Source organism: Musca autumnalis, unplaced genomic scaffold (assembly GCF_047663935.1).
Source record: "Musca autumnalis isolate F117 unplaced genomic scaffold, ASM4766393v1 scaffold_4, whole genome shotgun sequence".
NCBI classification, from domain to species: domain Eukaryota; kingdom Metazoa; phylum Arthropoda; class Insecta; order Diptera; family Muscidae; genus Musca; species Musca autumnalis.
Window position 1 is genome coordinate 9,827,178 of NW_027411977.1, and position 17,183 is coordinate 9,844,360.

The 17,183-nt window shown below is 35.2% G+C and overlaps 1 protein-coding gene across 2 annotated transcripts in view; it reads left to right on the plus strand.

Moving 5' to 3' along the window:
* The first annotated feature begins 2,357 nt into the window (after nt 1–2,357).
* The window catches only part of Ir64a (Ionotropic receptor 64a), a 55,490-nt gene continuing 40,664 nt past the window's right edge, over nt 2,358–17,183 (plus strand). The window contains exons 1-2 of one of the 2 annotated variants that reach the window (XM_073984307.1): nt 2,358–3,635; nt 8,972–9,480. In XM_073984307.1, coding sequence (XP_073840408.1) covers nt 2,571–3,635; nt 8,972–9,480 — 1,574 coding nt within the window. In that variant the 5' untranslated portion in view covers nt 2,358–2,570. The remainder of the gene's footprint in view (nt 3,636–8,971; nt 9,481–17,183) is intronic. The other variant, XM_073984309.1, reaches the window with a different exon arrangement.

Genomic DNA, 17,183 nt, shown 5'->3' on the forward strand with positions numbered 1-17,183 from the left:
GGTCTTAAAGTGAACATATCCGGAATTTTGTGTGGGAGGTACCGGATGGAGTGGACAAATATTTGAACCTGATCTTTACCTGGTAGACATATTAGGATATGTAAAGTATGGACCAAATCGGCCACTCCTTTCAAGAGTTACCGTACGAACAATTTTTCCGAACATTTTTGAACTTTTGTGGAGGAGGTACCTGAAGAAATGGACCGATATGGCTTATATTCGAACTTAAACTAAGTTTGCACAAAATATTACGAAGGCCACATTTTGGACCGAATCGGCAGACCTGTGCGAGAGTTATCTTGCGCTTCAACCCCTACACACGGTGTCATAAAGGTTTTTAGCTACTGTCAGGCTATTTTCTCAGGAAGTATGGACTTGCCCCTGATGAAACTTGTACCGTCGTGTAGTCAAAGTGATTCGTAAACTGGACTTTTCCAAAATTTTGAGTGGGAGGTACCCAAAGGAGTTTACCAATTGGGATTATATTGGAACCTCAGTTAAGTCTGGTAGAAATTTCACGATGTGCAAAGTGTTGACCGAATCGGTTACTCCCATCAAGAGTTATCGTGCGCACAAATTTTCCGAACATTTTCGAGCTTTTGTGGGGGAGGTACCAGTAGGAGTGGACCGATATAACCCATCATCGAAACTTAAACTAAGTTTGGACAAAATATTACGAAAGTCAAATTTTGGACCGAATCGGTTGATTCGTTCGTTCCAGCCAGACAGACAGACAAATTGTCTGAAACACATTTCGTCCAAACATACTTGGGGTTTAAAACCATTATTTCGATGAGGTACATTTTGCTCGTTAGCATAAATGCTGAGGGTATAAAAAGAAAAGCAAAACTCCTTTATCAAATGAAATTTGATTCAAAATACGTCAAACTTTCAATGACCGCTAGCGTAATTTCATTTCATTGCTTTAAAATGACTGGTTTGTCATTTTGCCCCAGTTTGTCTATAAAATGAATTTTCTCTTTAACGTAGTAAATCGTCGGTCCCCAACTGCTACGTTATACAGTTGTTCGACTGTATGTACTTTGATGGTGCAGATGAATATATGTATATAAATCGGTTCATAAAAATCCAACGGAGTGTTACCTTGTGAAAAAGCTCTTTATACTCTTAGACTTACGATCGAGAATATTAAAATAATGAAGCGGTAGAACACAAGGATGTGTAAAATGTTAAGGAACCTCTAAAAACTGCAAATTGAGAGCAAAGACGGCGCTAGTTACTCCAGCTTCAATTCTACTGGTCCCAATACCATCTCTTATCAAGCAAAAGAGTACAATGGAAGCGACTGTGTCCACACTTGTCAACTCAGCCATACTGCAGACAAAGGAACAACCGTTTGATGATAGGGATCCACAGGGCTATATATGTACAATGAAGCTGCTCTGATGAAGGAGTACTTGATAATCCAGCTTTATATGGAGAAGTTGATCGTGCTCATTCACGGCAAACACTTTGAGAGCTTTGAGTACCAGACCGTGGTTCTCAATTATAGACATTAAGTTGGTTGTGCTCAAATTGAAGATATACCATAGAAAAAATGTGGGCTGTATAATGAAGACTATGTAGTACTAACATATGTACCTGCTTTCCTCCTAAATAATGAAACATAATTGTAATGCTTAATAATGGTGTCCTTTAGGGGATACCTCTCATATATCTAACGCGTGATATATTACCAACAACTGTTTGACAAAGTACGCCGATAAACTATTCCTTGTTCTATGTCTACCATCACACCCTACAGTAGCCTTGAAACCCAGTTTTTCTATTATCCTTAACTAACTTTTTAGCTTTAATATTTTATTACAACATTGTCATTCTTTTTCTCATCTCTTTCTTCCTGGCACATGTTTCACATTCATGAGAATATCTATAACTCTAGTGCAGCGTTTAGCTTTAATGCAATTTTAATATGGGTTTCAATGACATTGTGACAGCCTGTCACAAATTATGATATGGGAATTTCATTGCACAGAAGAAGCAGAAGAAGAAAAAAAGTCGAAATAAAATGGCCAATGAAATTCAATTGAATTTAAGATTGTTGATTTATAACGTCATAATCAAAAAAGTCGATAATAGGGAAATAATAAATCACAGAGCGACATTAGAGAATGATGGAGAGAGAGGGGCAGAATTTTAGAAGGGGAATCGAAAGCGCAAACCTATTGCCTTGTTGTATCGAATCATGATAACGTTATGTCCTCCTGCCGCAACAAAATGGAAGAAACTCGCCATCAACATCAACAACAATATTTATTATGCAAAATTTTCAATTATCCTTGTAGAGGACAGCGATAACTTTACATTACTTTAAGTGACATTTCTGTCAATGTGTTGTGACAGGAAAGACATGAAACATGGTAGGAAGCATTATTTTTTTGGTTTGGAACCGGTCTCTCTTAAATTGATGAAAGAACCATAAAAACCATTCAGTTGCAGCCATAACATTGAAGTGAATGAATGGCCAGAAAAAGGCCATAAAAAAGCCAAGAGAATTCTTCAAATAACCGTGAAACGTGACTTGTGTAGAAGACCCGTTTAAATTTACGATGTTGCAAACAATGCATAAATATTTTAATAACAAAATAAAAGTGCTGCTGTTTTTAATATTAATATTGACATTAAAATGGCAACATGGTGTTTATGGCGAATCAACCGTAACATATGATGCTCCTGGTGGTGTTGATGTCAATGGGAGGACAAAGGAGATTAAGAATTCCAGTACAGAAAGATCTGTAATGTCACCAATGACCACAGCTCCTACGGAGTATGAAGAGAAAGGGAAACAAAATAATGATAATAATACATTGATTTATGACAACATTAATGAGAACCGTGCCAATAAATTATTGCAAACTGGTATTGTGGTCGAAGAAATTCAGCAGGAGGGAAAAAATGAGCAACAAACATCCAAGAATTTATTGAAGTCCACATTATCAACAGCACAAGAGCTTGATGATGGCATGACCAAGGATCAATTAAATGAGAAAAATAATGCAAATGTCCCTGGGGAGCCAAAATATGCCATGGAATGCAGTAAGGACAATAACAAAGACATGGCATGCTATGAGAATGTGCAAAGTGGCGACATAAATGAAAACGAAAACAAACAGGACATAAATCAAAATGAACTTACCATTGACGTCAAAGTAAAGATTCAGTCGCAATTAATACGTCAATTTGCTTTAGGTCACAAGAAAATAAACCGTGTCAATTTGTTTACATGCAACATTATGACATATAATGGGGACAATGATCAAATTTCCAAAGGATTTTCGCGCAAACAAATGCAACGTAATAAAGCAGCAGCAACACTATTGGAGCAATTATTCATTGACAAATCGTCTGATACAACAAATGAAGTTTCGAAGGGCCTAATTTTGAAAGTAATACAAATTGATCATTTAATACCCAAAAAACGCCAAGATCCCAGTTCTGTTAACCAGCGAAATCGTTTTGAGAGAACAAATGCCAGAACGGCTGGAACTTCAAATTCCCGCAGTTCACTAACTAATCCAAATTGGTTGGATCAAGTTTTACGCCCGGAATATTTTTCTCAACTTGTTGTTGTGGATCTTTCATGTCCTGTGGCAAGTCGTAAACTTCTCGAAATGGTAAGCTAGAAACATATTTCATATAATTTCAATGTACTCATTTTTTTGGATATTCGTATATGCTGGACTTAAAAAAATCGAATTCTGCTTTCTGAGAAATATCTGATTCATTCTTGTTTTCAATCAATAGGAATTTTATAGTAATAGGATATTTATAGTAATTCGAACGATTTTGAATTCGAATCGTCATAGAGAAACCGGTCATTAATTTATAGTTAGAAAAAATTTTTTATGTATAATTTCTCGTTTATCATTCTACTAATACACTGAAAGAGAAATGTGTCATTGATTTTAAACCATCGTAGAATTTCATTGACTGAGTTTCTTCATTTTTCCAATGAAAATGACTCAATTATGTAATGATACTTCTTTATTAATTCAATAAAGAAGTTAGAAGTTATAATTCTATTATTGCTATGAAACTTTCTCATTAATACTATGAAACAATAATGAAAGTTATTTTATGAAACTCAATGAAACTTCTTCATTAATACAATGAAGTCTTACGTTGGTTCAAAACCAATGACAAATTTCATTGATACAACGTAATTTCCTTTCAGTGTATTCACAAGATACCTGTGAACTGTATGTTCAAAAATTACAGTTGAGTAGCAGTGTAACTATCTACTTCATCCACAGAAAAAGTGAATAGGGCGTTAAGTTTGGCCGGGCCGAACATTTTATACTCTCCACTATATTATATTGGGACTAGATTTCAGCCATTTAGGTTGGATAATGTGGCTAAAACTTTCAAAATACCCAAAATCGGGCGATATCGTTCTACAGGGTCTATTGCGAAACGTGGACCTATACCGATAATTCTGTACAGAAATATTTAATAGCTCCAACGGAGACTAAATACGAGTAATGTGTGTGAGGGTAATGTGGGTAAAAATTTTAAGTACCGAAAATCCAGAGGTATTGTTCTATGGCGGGTATATTAAAACGTGGACCTATACCGACAATTATCTGCGAAAATGTTTTAATTCCCCAAAAATTGCAGCTAGTGTGGTTGGATAATGTAGCTAAGACCTTACAATTCCCCAAATCGGGAGATACCATTTTACGGGGCCTATATCAAAACATTGACCAGCACCGACAAATTCTGGAGAAAATTTTGTAGCTCATCCGAAGACTAAATACCAAAAATATCAGCTATTTGGGTGGGATATGACAGTTAAAACCTTAAAATTTTCCAAAACCGGAGAGTGCCTCTCTGTGGGCGTTATTTGAGAACGACAAATTTCTGGAGACAAGTTTTGTAGCACATCCGAAAAAATATCAGCAGGTGGGTGTTAAAACCTTACAAATTTCCAAAATCGGAGAGTACCGTTCTTCGCGGGCTATATCAAAAAGTGGACCTTCCCCAATAAGTTTCTGGAAATAATTTTTCTATCCGACGCGAAGACTAAATACTAAATTTCGATGGGTTAATAAGACTACAACCTTAAAAGTGCCGAAAATTGGGACGTACCGTTCTTGGGGGGCTATATCAACACGTTGACCTGCTCCGACAAATTTCTGGAGATTCGAACTCCAAGAAGAGAGAACTAATGAATCCAAGTGGCGTTGGGCGAACTTAGTCTTCTCTGCTATCCCCTAAAGTAGTCAATTTTAACTTCATCCCACTTTAAACTTGTTGCTTTCAAATTTGAAAACAACAAATATGAGATTAAGCTCGACTTACATACAAATAGTAAGTAAAACACACGTTTCAACAAAACTGCAAAGTGAATCTAAAAAATTAGTTTTAAACAAGTAAAAAAGCATCAGTCGGCTTTTCCGACATAGATATACCCTCAGCCTATGTTAATTAAAACTTTCATCCAAAAGTGTATTCATGGTCTTTTTAGAATGTTGTGGTCCTTTTTGGACATTTGAACTTGCCGACAAAAATGTGGATTAGAATTAATGTTTAAAAGTGTAGCGGAACCGGTACTTAAAGGAATGGACCGACAAATGTTGAATTTTGTGGGGGAGAGAAACCTAAGAAGAGGACCGATATGGGCTATTTTAGAAGTTACATTAAATTTGGACAAATTTAGGAGATCCAAAGTTTGAACCAAATTGGTTGCTCTATTCGAGAGATATGGTGCATACAATTTTAGTGTCATATATCTGTACTGCGATTCTCCTCGCCCTCGTAATCTATATCTGGTAGATATATTAGGATGTGTAAAGTATGGAACAAATCGGTCACTCCCTTAAAGAGTTATCGTGCGCACAATTTTTCTGAACATTTTTGAACATTTGTGGGGGAGGTATCTGAAGGAGTGAACCGATATGGATAATCTTCGAACTTAACCTAAGTTTGGACAAAATATTACGAGGGCCATATTTCGGACCGAATCGGCAGATCCGTCCGAGAGTTATTTTGCGCACACGGTGTCACAGGCGTTGTTTGCAACTTTCAGGCTATTTTCTCAGGAGGTATGGTCTTGCTCCAGATGAAACTTGTACCGTCTTATAGGGGGGCGGTGAATACAAGTTGCTACAACAAAAATCAAAGCGATTTGGGAGCAGGTCTTAAACCGAACTTTTCCGAAATTTTGTGTGAGAGGTACCCGAAGGTGTGGACAGATTTCGTCCATATTAAAACCTTATCTAAGTCTGGTCAAAATTTTACAATATGCAAAGTATGGACCAAATCGATTACTCCCTTCACGAGTTATCGTGTGCACAAATTTTCCGAACATTTTTGAACTATTGTGGGGGAGGTACCGGAAGAAGTGGACCGATATAACCCATCTTCGAACTTAAACTATGGTTGGAGAAAATATTATGAAAGCCAAATTTTGGACCGAATCGGTTGATCCGTTCGAGAGTTATCGTGCACTCCAGCCAGACAGACAGACGGCCGGACATTGCTAAACACGGTGTGCCTTAACCAAATTTAAATGGAAGGTGAAGTTTTTGCAGATTCTAAACTACAATGCTCATAGATGAGAAATATCAAGAAACAAAAGAAATCGCCGGAGGGATTTTCAAATAAATCGCGATTTTAGTTCACATTTTTAGGGGTTCTTTAGGTTTTCACGATTTTGCTTAGAAACCGCGTGCCCTATGTAAATGGAACTAAACAAAATGTTGTAGCTGTGAAAATTCTCTACCAGATTGACCTTAATGAAATTTTCGTAGGTTTTACCGTTTTTGAGATATAGAAGTTCAAATTGAGACAATACACTGACTGTATCGCCTCCTTATAAAACAATGTCATTACTGCAATTTCCCAAATTAAACTTATATATCTTGAAAATAGTACAACCTAGGAAAAAATAAATCATCCAATCTTGTAGAGAATTTTCACAGCTTCAACATTTTCTTTAGTCTCATTTTGATATGACTTGCGTTTTCCAAGCAAAATCTTGAAGACTTAAGATAAAAACCTAAAAATTTGAACTGAACCTCTATAACTCAAAAATGTTAAAACCTACGAAAACCCTAAAGGTCAGTCATGTAGAGAATTTTCGCAGCTACAAAATTTTCTTTACACTCATTTCGACACGACTTGCGGTTTCCAAGCAAAATTGTGAAAACCTAAAAAACCCCTAAAATTGTGAATTTTGATCGCGATTTGTTTAAAAATCCCTCCAGCGATTTTTTCTGCTTTTTTTATTTTTCTTATCTATGAACATTGCTTTTTCAGAATCCGCGAAATCTTCCCATGTGTAAGCGGTTTTCATCAAAAGTTAGTCAAGGTGCACTGAGCATGATATTGTTTAATAAGGAGGCGATACAGTCAGTGCATTGTCTCAATTTGAACTTCTATATCTCAAAAACGGTAAAACCTACGAAGATATCATGAAGGTCAATCTTGTGGAGAGTTTTTACAGCTACATTATTTTCTTCAGGCCCATTTACATAGGACTAGCGGTTTCCAAGCAAAATCGTGAAAACATAAAGAACCCCTAAAAATGTGAACTTAAATCGCGATTTATTTGAAAATCCCTCCGGCGATTTTTTTGTTTCTTGATATTTCTCATCTATGAGCATTGTAGTTTCAGAATCTGCAAAAACTTCCCTGGTGTAAGCACCTTATATTTAAATTTGGTTAGGGCACACCGTGTAAATCGACTTCAAATTTTCTGAAACGGATTTCGTCCAAACATACTAAAAACATTATTTCGATGAGGCACATTTTGCCGTATGAAGAGTTGAAAATATTGGAAAGAAATCTTCTTAAGAGTTTCAAAAAATATAAAAGATGTACTCTTATACTTCGTCATTTTTTCTTGAAAGAAAATGTGCGGATCCTGCTTTATCTACATTGACATAGAAGGTTTCCCATTGAGGAAAATTATCGGGTTATTGAGATAAATCATTAGGCTTCTTAAAATGAAATAGAGTTCAAATAAACCTTTTTATCTGCTTTTTTGGGCTATTTGGACGAATTGAAAATGATTAATTTATATGCATTTTTAAAATATGTGTAAATAGCGTAATTATCAAAATCGATTTGTCCGCATGTGTATATATCTTTCAATTTGTATATATTTTTCGAAATATAATTTGGACGCTAAAATGTAGCATCGGCTGCATCTTAGCATTACAAAACCTATAAACCTATATCGCTAATTTGCGCAAAGTGCATACAATTTTGTTCCGCATCAGCTTTCAGTGTTACCATGCAAATCTATGACAATTGTAAGCTGTGTAGGCTACATTCATGACACATATATCAAATAACTCAGAATCGCGAGTTCTACAATCCTATATATGATTTTTTGAAAACCCTGTTTGCGGAACGAAATTAGAAGGACATTTCAAAAAACATTAAAAATCTGGCTTCAAAATATCAGCATCATTTATTGGTAGACGCATATCAAATTTTGAATAGTTATACATTGGTGAGAATTTCCTTCTTTAGTTGGAAGCTACTCTTGCTTTGATAGGAAAATCGCGAAAAGTGTGGTGTAATCACAATTTTTACCCATTTTTAACATAAATATAGCCACAGCTTCCACGCAAATTAACCTTTAAGTCCAATACTTTTTGCCAAGTCTAAAAACATTTTATTTTATCCAAAAGCATTTAATTTGTATAATATACAACCATAATTCGCGAGTTATAAAAGGGTAAACCTTGGCTTCGACTATGTTAAATTTTCAAAATTATTGTTATGGATACATAACTTTAATGCTTCTTTTTTTCATTTTTGTTCTGTTTGTTTTTCTCTTCTACGCGTCTGGATCAATGAATCGACAATGTACATACATTTGGGTGATGCTATTGTTGACGTCATCTTTATCATCATCTGTTTCTGATGCTCGACGACGGAATATGCTTGACTATGGAAATGGATTGGGTTGGGAATTCTTTTACAACATTATCATCAGGCCTCCAATAAAGCTCTTTTTAACTCCTTGTATCACTGGCTGTTGATGGAGGATTATACATTTAATGGACAAACTGAAATCAATGATGCGGATGATATGAAAAACAAGATGAACAGTGACAGCCAAACAGGAACCAGGCGAAGCAATACAACCACCAACAGTGGTGGTGATGATGATAATGTTGGAATGGAGAATATTGAGAATTTTCTTGAAAAACTCAACATCAATATAAATACCGAGTTAATATTGGCAAAGAGACGTGTGCGTAGCATTACGCCAACTGTGGCTGATGCAAAAGAAACAACAACAAAAACAACTATTGCTACTGAATCAACAACTGCGGCAACTGTTGCTGTGTCTGAAACGGACACAACCTTTAAAAGTGAAGCACAATCTATTGTAATGGCGTCAGTAGCAGAAAATATCGACTCTTCCCCAAACTACCCTTTGGCGGATGCAGACAACGAAACACTTCAAACGATGGATTACTACATATTGTACGATGTTTGGTAAGTTTTCCATGTTGACCTAGCCTTATTCCTGTGTAATGTTGTCTAAGTGTATATAGATAGAATAATGGAATGATAAGGATGATGAATGAATGTTGAGGAACACACACCACAGGTTTTTTTTTCTTACAATGGAGATTCTTGTAAACCGTAATATTTACATAGTAAAAAATTTTAAACATGCTTTTGTCATGAGATATCTTTGCTGTATATTGCAATTAGTATTTTTATGATAATGTAGTAATACATATATTAAGTCATTTATAGGAAACATGAACATACGAGGTCTGATCAAATAACCGTTATTTTCAAACTTCGTGAGCTACGTAGCAAACTAGGACTAAAGAAAATGTTGCAGCTATGTAAATTCTTGTATATATCTTGTAGCTATAATCATTAAACAGCGACATAATAGGTGTTCGATTGTCTCTATCTCTTCTTCATTCTCACACAGCCTGCAATACATGCATACATGAGTTGATATACACGATAACTAGACAGCGGAATCCTATGCAAATAGTTAGGATGGTCGTAGAGAAAATCTGATTGGACAGAAACTCGTTTTATCACAAAATAAAACGAAGTAGGCCCGGAATTTTTTTGCATAATTTGCATATCCTGCATATTTTTACATATTTGCATAAAATTAGCATATGAAAAAACATATCAAGGACTTCTGACATAAATATCCCACCGAAATGGCTGAAATTTGGTATTATGTCTTCGATGGTGGTAAAAAACTACCACCTGAAATTTTTCTTTATAGGTCCACCGGATTTCTTGTTTTTGAAGGTTGTGGCATCAATATCCCTCCGAAATGCTGAAATTTGGTGTAAAGTCTTCCTTGGGGGTATAAAACTTTACACCTGAAATTTGTCGGTATAGATCCACGTCTTCATATAGCCCCCAAAAAATGGTACGTTCCAATTTGCGGTATTTTGAAGGTTGTGGCCCCAATATCTGCCCCAAATAGCTGAAATTTTGTTATAAGTCTTCCTTAGGGGTGTAAAACTTTCCACCTGAAAATTGTCGGTATAGGTATATAGCCCCTATAGAACTGTACCTCTCGATTTATTTTGAAGATTGTGGCTGTGGTTGTACATTTCTCTATTTTATTGACTTGTCTGACCAGAATTTTAAACAGAAAAATTTTACACACAAAAATGTTTGTACCTATTATAGAAATATTTGTTGCATAAGAAAATATGTAAAACTCATAAATTTTGCATATGCACAAATTTTTTTGCATATGTCATATGTTTTGATTGCAATTTAATCAGAAGCCAAAAATATGCCCATTCCCAAAATTTTACATGAATCGGACCAAAAATAGGTGTTGCATAAAATTCCGCTGTCTAACGATAACATAACAGGGATATAGCACATACATACACCGTCATTGCTGCAGTCGGACAGTTTTGGCTACATGGTATACATACATACTTGTTTCTTCACAAAATTAAAGTTTGCATTAACGCTTAGATTAGTGAATACTCAGAGATCGTCACTGGGAAGTTTTTGCAGCCTACACAATAGATTCCAAAGAAATTTTGTGGAGTCGGGTTAAACAAATTCAAAATACTTTTAGAAATAGCTTTCGGTATTTTACCAATGAAAGAACGACCAAATGTAGCACAAAGCCATCAAGACCCCGTAAATCATACTAATTAGCATCACTTACAAAACAAAAAAAAAACTTACAGTTTCTCTACCATGATTTCAAAACTTTACTGTATTGATTGCGACATTTTGTAAGATGGAAGGTAAATGTAGTTCTTTAACAAGTAAAAAAGTATCAGTCGGCATTGCCGACAGAGATATACCCTCATCATGTGTGAATTGAAACGTCCATCTATTTACATTATCGAATCTACGGATTTTGTAGCGCTCTTTGAAATTTGAAATATATTTGGTTTGAAGCTCAAATGTGTTGCGGAGGATGTGCTTGAAGGAATGTTCCGACATATGCCGTTTTGGAAGTGTATCTTATTTTGAGATTCATTCCTTTTGATCGATTTTGTGCTCACCAGTCATTTCAGTTGGTCCCCGTATAACTTAAAGGTTTTGGGTCACGATGTCAGGAAGCATGGACTTCTCTACAAAAAAACATAAAATCGCTTAAACAGGATCACAAAAAAAGCATCGGTATAATTTTCCAAAGGTTCTTCGAACAGAGCCTAAACTGCGCTTAAACAAATATGTTGAAATTTTATGGGGAGGTACCCTAAGGAGAAGACCGAGTTCTAAAGTAAAACTACATTTGGACAAAACATTAGGAGATCCAAGGTTTGGACGGTTGCTTCGTTCAGCAGATATAGCGCGTACTATTTTAGTGACATTTTTTAATTTTTGGGGATGGGAGAGGTACCGGAAGTTGCGCACCAACAGTGCCAATCTTCAAACTTAAACTTAGTTTGGACTAAATATTACGAAACCCAAATTTTGGACGGAGCTTTCGGGCTATCTTCTCAGAAAGAATGGACTTGCCCCTGAAAAAAGGAAACTTGCACCGTTGCGACTCACAGTGTTGCCTCGTGGACAAAAATCAAAAATGGTGATGTTAACTTTTACATATGTTCATGATTTTTTCTTACAGTAAACACATCCTATACAACGAATCTGAAAGAATTTTGTCGATATGTGCATCCATAATGAAGTTATAGCCCTTGAAATATAAAAAATATTTCCCAGGTAATCTAAAGTGGTAATCATATGAAAATTAGACAATTTTTAAAATAACATTTTCTGAAAAGTTTGTTGATAAAATTAAAAGTTTTGGATGAGGATTTGATGGGTGGGCTATAAATAGAAAATTTTAGTACAAAAAGTTGACATCAACTGAACGTGGACAATGTACCGTTATCAGGAAATCAAAATTTAAATTTGATAAAAAAAGTCAAATTCTTATTATTTAGTAGAGCAGATCTTTTGATTGCCACCTATTGCCACCTCGGCTCTAGTTTTCCGTTAATTGGACATCTCTTCCAAATAAAAATGTTCAAAAACTTTCTGCCCATCCCTGCAACCTTCTGAGATATATGGGTTCAGATTTTTGACTTAAATTTGAATTCCAATTTTCTACTTTATTGTCGTCGAAGAAACATTCTTCCAGACCAATTTTCGAACATTTATGATACTTGTGGGCAATTATGGTGGATTTGTGAGCATGATAATACTTAAATTTGTACTGCAAGGATAGTTGAAAAGTGAAACTTGAACTAAAATACCAACTATTTTCAATGATCTTTCTAATTTATCGATCATAATAATATGGCTACACTTCGTATTTGCTTTCAGACAATTTTCGGAGCTCAGAAGAGATCTAACGAAATCAAAAAGTCATTTAAAGCAGGTTTATTAAACGTTTTTGTTGGAATATTTCTTGATTTTATCTGAAAGTTCTTGTTAACTTTTCCAGGTTGAGAATTGAACCCACGTTCCTAATAAAGGGGGTCAGCTTTGTTGTAAGATTTATCAGAATGTTCCATTTTACTAAACTATACCAAAAAACTGTGCAATATTTGCATTGGTAGTACAATTTTTCAATTTTATTTGATTCAAACCTATTCTGATGATCGCAAAAATTTGACACTTTTTTGTACATTTTTTATTCTAATTGGGATATTTTCCGAAAATATGGCAACACCGTCAAGTTTTTTCTTGGGAATGTTGGCATAGTATAGGACTCTCAAAAAGTTAATAGTATGGGTCTGCAATACGAACACATCAGCAGATACCTTAACATATAAAAAGAAAAAAATTCAAACCTATTCAGATGACCGCTAGTGTATATATCTTTTCCCGATTTAGCTACAACTTGTTCAATTTTGATCGGATAGCCTTCAAATTTAGTACGTGTTATTTTCTTAGGCACCTGAATAGCTACACCGATTTTCACAAAAATCGGTTCAGATTTGGATATAGCCCCCATATATATCTATCATCGATTTTGCTATAACTCGGTCAATTTTAATCGAATAGCCTTAAAATTTTAGCCTTAAATTTTTAGGCCCCTGAATAGATTCACCGATTTTCGTAAAAATCGGTTCAGATTTGGATATAGCCCCCATATATATCTTCCCACGATTTTGCTATAATTCGCTCAATTTTTGATGAATAGTCTTGTTCCTCAGGCCCCTGTTCAGTTTTACCTTTGACCTAGGTTGATGAATGTTTGCACAAGTACTTATGAGGGCACAGGAATGAAAAAAATCAACTTTGGTCCATATCGGTGCAGGTTTGAACATGGTTTCGATATATAATTTCGCTCGATGTCACTCAAGTACGGATAATTACGTCATATTTTCTTATTTAACCAATATTTCACATACATTGCGTGTTAAGTGAAAATATATATGAGAGCTATATCCAAATCTAAACCGATTTTTATCAAAATCGGTGAAACCTAAAGAGGCCTTAAGAAAACATCCCATGTTAAATTTGAAGGCTATGTTTCAAAAATTGATCGATTTATAGCAAAATCGGTGAAAGATATATATAGAGCCTATATCCTAATCTGTACCGATTTTTGCGAAATCAAATCAAAATCGGTGAAACTGAACAGTGGCCTTAGGAAACATACCATGTTAATTCATCAAAAATTGAGGGATTTATAGCAAAATCGGGGAAAGATATATATGGGAGCTATATCCAGATCTAAACCGAGCTATATCCAAATCTGAACCGATCGGTGAAACTACTCGGGGGCATAAGAAAATATCACATATAAAATTTGAAGGCTATTCGTTTAAAATTGACCGAGTTATAGCAAAATCGGGGAAAGATATATATGGGGACTATATCCAAATCTGATGCGATTTTTGTGAGAATCGGTAGAGCTACTCATGGGCCCAAGAAAATATTACATATTAAATTTGAAGGCTATTCGATCAAAATTGACCGAGTTATAACAAAATCGGAAAGATATATATGGGGGCTATACCCAAATCTGAACCGATATGTGGGAGAGGTTCCTTAAGGAACGGACCGATATGGCTCAACTTCTGATTTAAACTAAGTTCAGACAAACTATTACGATGTCCAAATTTTAATCCGAATTGGCAGATCCGTTTGAGAGTTATTGTGCGCTCCAACCACTACGCATTGTGCCATAAGGCATTTTTACAACTTTCTGGCTGTTTTCTCATTAAATATGGACTTGCCCCTGAAAAAACATGTACCGTCGTAATGAGAGCACCGAATACCAGTTGCTAAAACAAAAATCGAAACGATCCGATAGCAAGTCCTAAACTGAACTTTTCTGAAATTTTGTGTGGGAGGTACCCGAAGGAGTGGACCGTTAGAATCCATATTGGAACTTCATCTATGCCTGGTAGAAATTTCACGATGTGTAAAATATGGACCAAATAGGTTGCTCCCTTCAAGAGTTATCGTGCGCAAAAATTTCCCGAACATTTTCGAACTTTTGTGGAGAAGGTACCCGAAGGAGTGTACCGATATGGCCCATCTTCGAATTTAAACTAAGTTTAGGCAAAATATTACAATAGTCAAAATTTGGTACGAATCGTGCGCACCAGCCAGCCAGACAGACAGACGGACATTGCTTAATCGACTCCAAATTGTGTGAAACGGATTTCGCCCAAACATACTTGGTTAGACCCCAAGTATGTTTGGGCGAAATCCATTATTTCGATGAGGCACATTTTGGCCGTATGAAAGTGTATATCACGAATGTTGTCAAATATTTCATATTCCATTTCAAAAAATATGTTAAGTTTTTTTTCGCGCTACATCAAAGATTTTTGGTACATAGGTTAAGAAACAAATTCCCAGTACGAATCCGCTCGCGAGCCAGTTTTTTGTTGATGCGGACAAAAGTTATGGCGGTTTTATTTTCGTTTTAAAGAAAAAATTATTATAAAAACGCTAATTATTTTACCGCGAGCAATTGCTACTAAAAACTTATCTGGAAGTGGCTTGAGTTAGTAGATTGCATAATATTTGTTAAATGTTACTCAGTACTCGCGCAATGTATAATAAATTGATAAATTATTGAATGTAAGTCAACTTTTTTCAAAATAAAGGTCCATTTACCCGCTATAAAATTACGAAAAAATTCGTATGGGAGCAAAACTTCACGGCGAATCAAATGAGACTAAAATCATACAGATTGGTATTATAGTTTCGATGTCACAGCCAAAATAAACACATATTTTGGTTAAAAAAAGATTTTTTTATTTGAAAACATATTTTTTTACATTCATTATCTATATATATAAAATAGAAAAATGTTTGTATGTTTGTTTGTTTGTTTGTTTGAAATTTATAGACTCAAAAACCGCTGAACCGATCTTGCTGAAATTTTCAGGGTATATTACTACATCGCCTGAAAGTAACATAGGCTATAAAAAGTTTCGAAATTCCCCTCTGATCCGGAGATATAGCATCAGAATCGGAGGTACCTCCAAAAAATTTAAACTTTGTATGCAAATATCTATAGAACGGTTACAGATACAGACTCCAAACTGGAAATGTGTGATGGATTTTAGCCTAAAAATAAATGTGCCAAAATATATCGAAATCGGTTCAGATTTGGATATAGCTTCCATATATATTTTCGTCCGATTTCAAGTATTTGATGTACCAAACACGCTATATATGTCCGATTTTCATGAAATTTGGAATGCGTGACGGAACGTGGCTTATAACAAAATGTGCCAAACTATATCGAAATCGGTTCAGATTTGGATATAGCTTCCATATATATTTTCGTCCGATTTCAAGTATTTGATATACCAAGCACGCTACATATGTCCGATTTCAATGAAATTTGGAATGTGTGACTAAATTTGTTGCAGAAATTAGTATGCCAAATTATGTTGAAATCGGTTCAGGTTTGGATATAGCTCCTATATATATTTTCGGCCGATTTCATGTATTTGATGCACCCAACCCACTATGTATGTCCAATTTCAATGAAATTTGGAATGTGTGACTAAATTTGTTGTAGAAATGAGTATGCCGAATTATATTGAAATCGGTTCAGATTTGGACATAGCTCCTATATATATTTTCGGCCGATTTCATGTATTTGATGCACCCAACCCACTATGTATGTCCAATTTCAATGAAATTTGGAATGCGTGACTAATTTTTTTGCAGAAATGAGCATGCCAAATTATGTTGAAATCGGTTCAGATTTGGATATAGCTCCTATACATATTTTCGGCCGATTTCATGTATTTGATGCACCCAACCCACTATGTACATATGTCCAATTTCAATGAAATTTGGAATGTGTGACTAAATTTGTTGTAGAAATGAGTATGCCGAATTATATTGAAATCGGTTCAGATTTGGATATAGCTCCTATATATATTTTCGGCCGATTTCATGTATTTGATGCACCCAACCCACTATGTATGTCCAATTTCAATGAAATTTGTCCCGTATGAGATGTTGTGTGACAATGTTTAGTTTTGTAACTAAATTTGTTTTAGAAATGAGTATGCAAAATTATATTGAAATCGGTTCAGATTTGGATATAGCTCCTATATATATTTTCGGCCGATTTCATGTATTTGATTCCCCAAACACGCTATGTATGTCCAATGTGTAACTAAATTTGGTGTAGAAATTAGTATTGAAATCGGTGTTGATTTGGCTATAGCTCCCATATTTGTGCGGTATCTACGAGTGTATCTATAACGGAGGAAAATGTTTGTACGTTTGTTTGTGTAAGG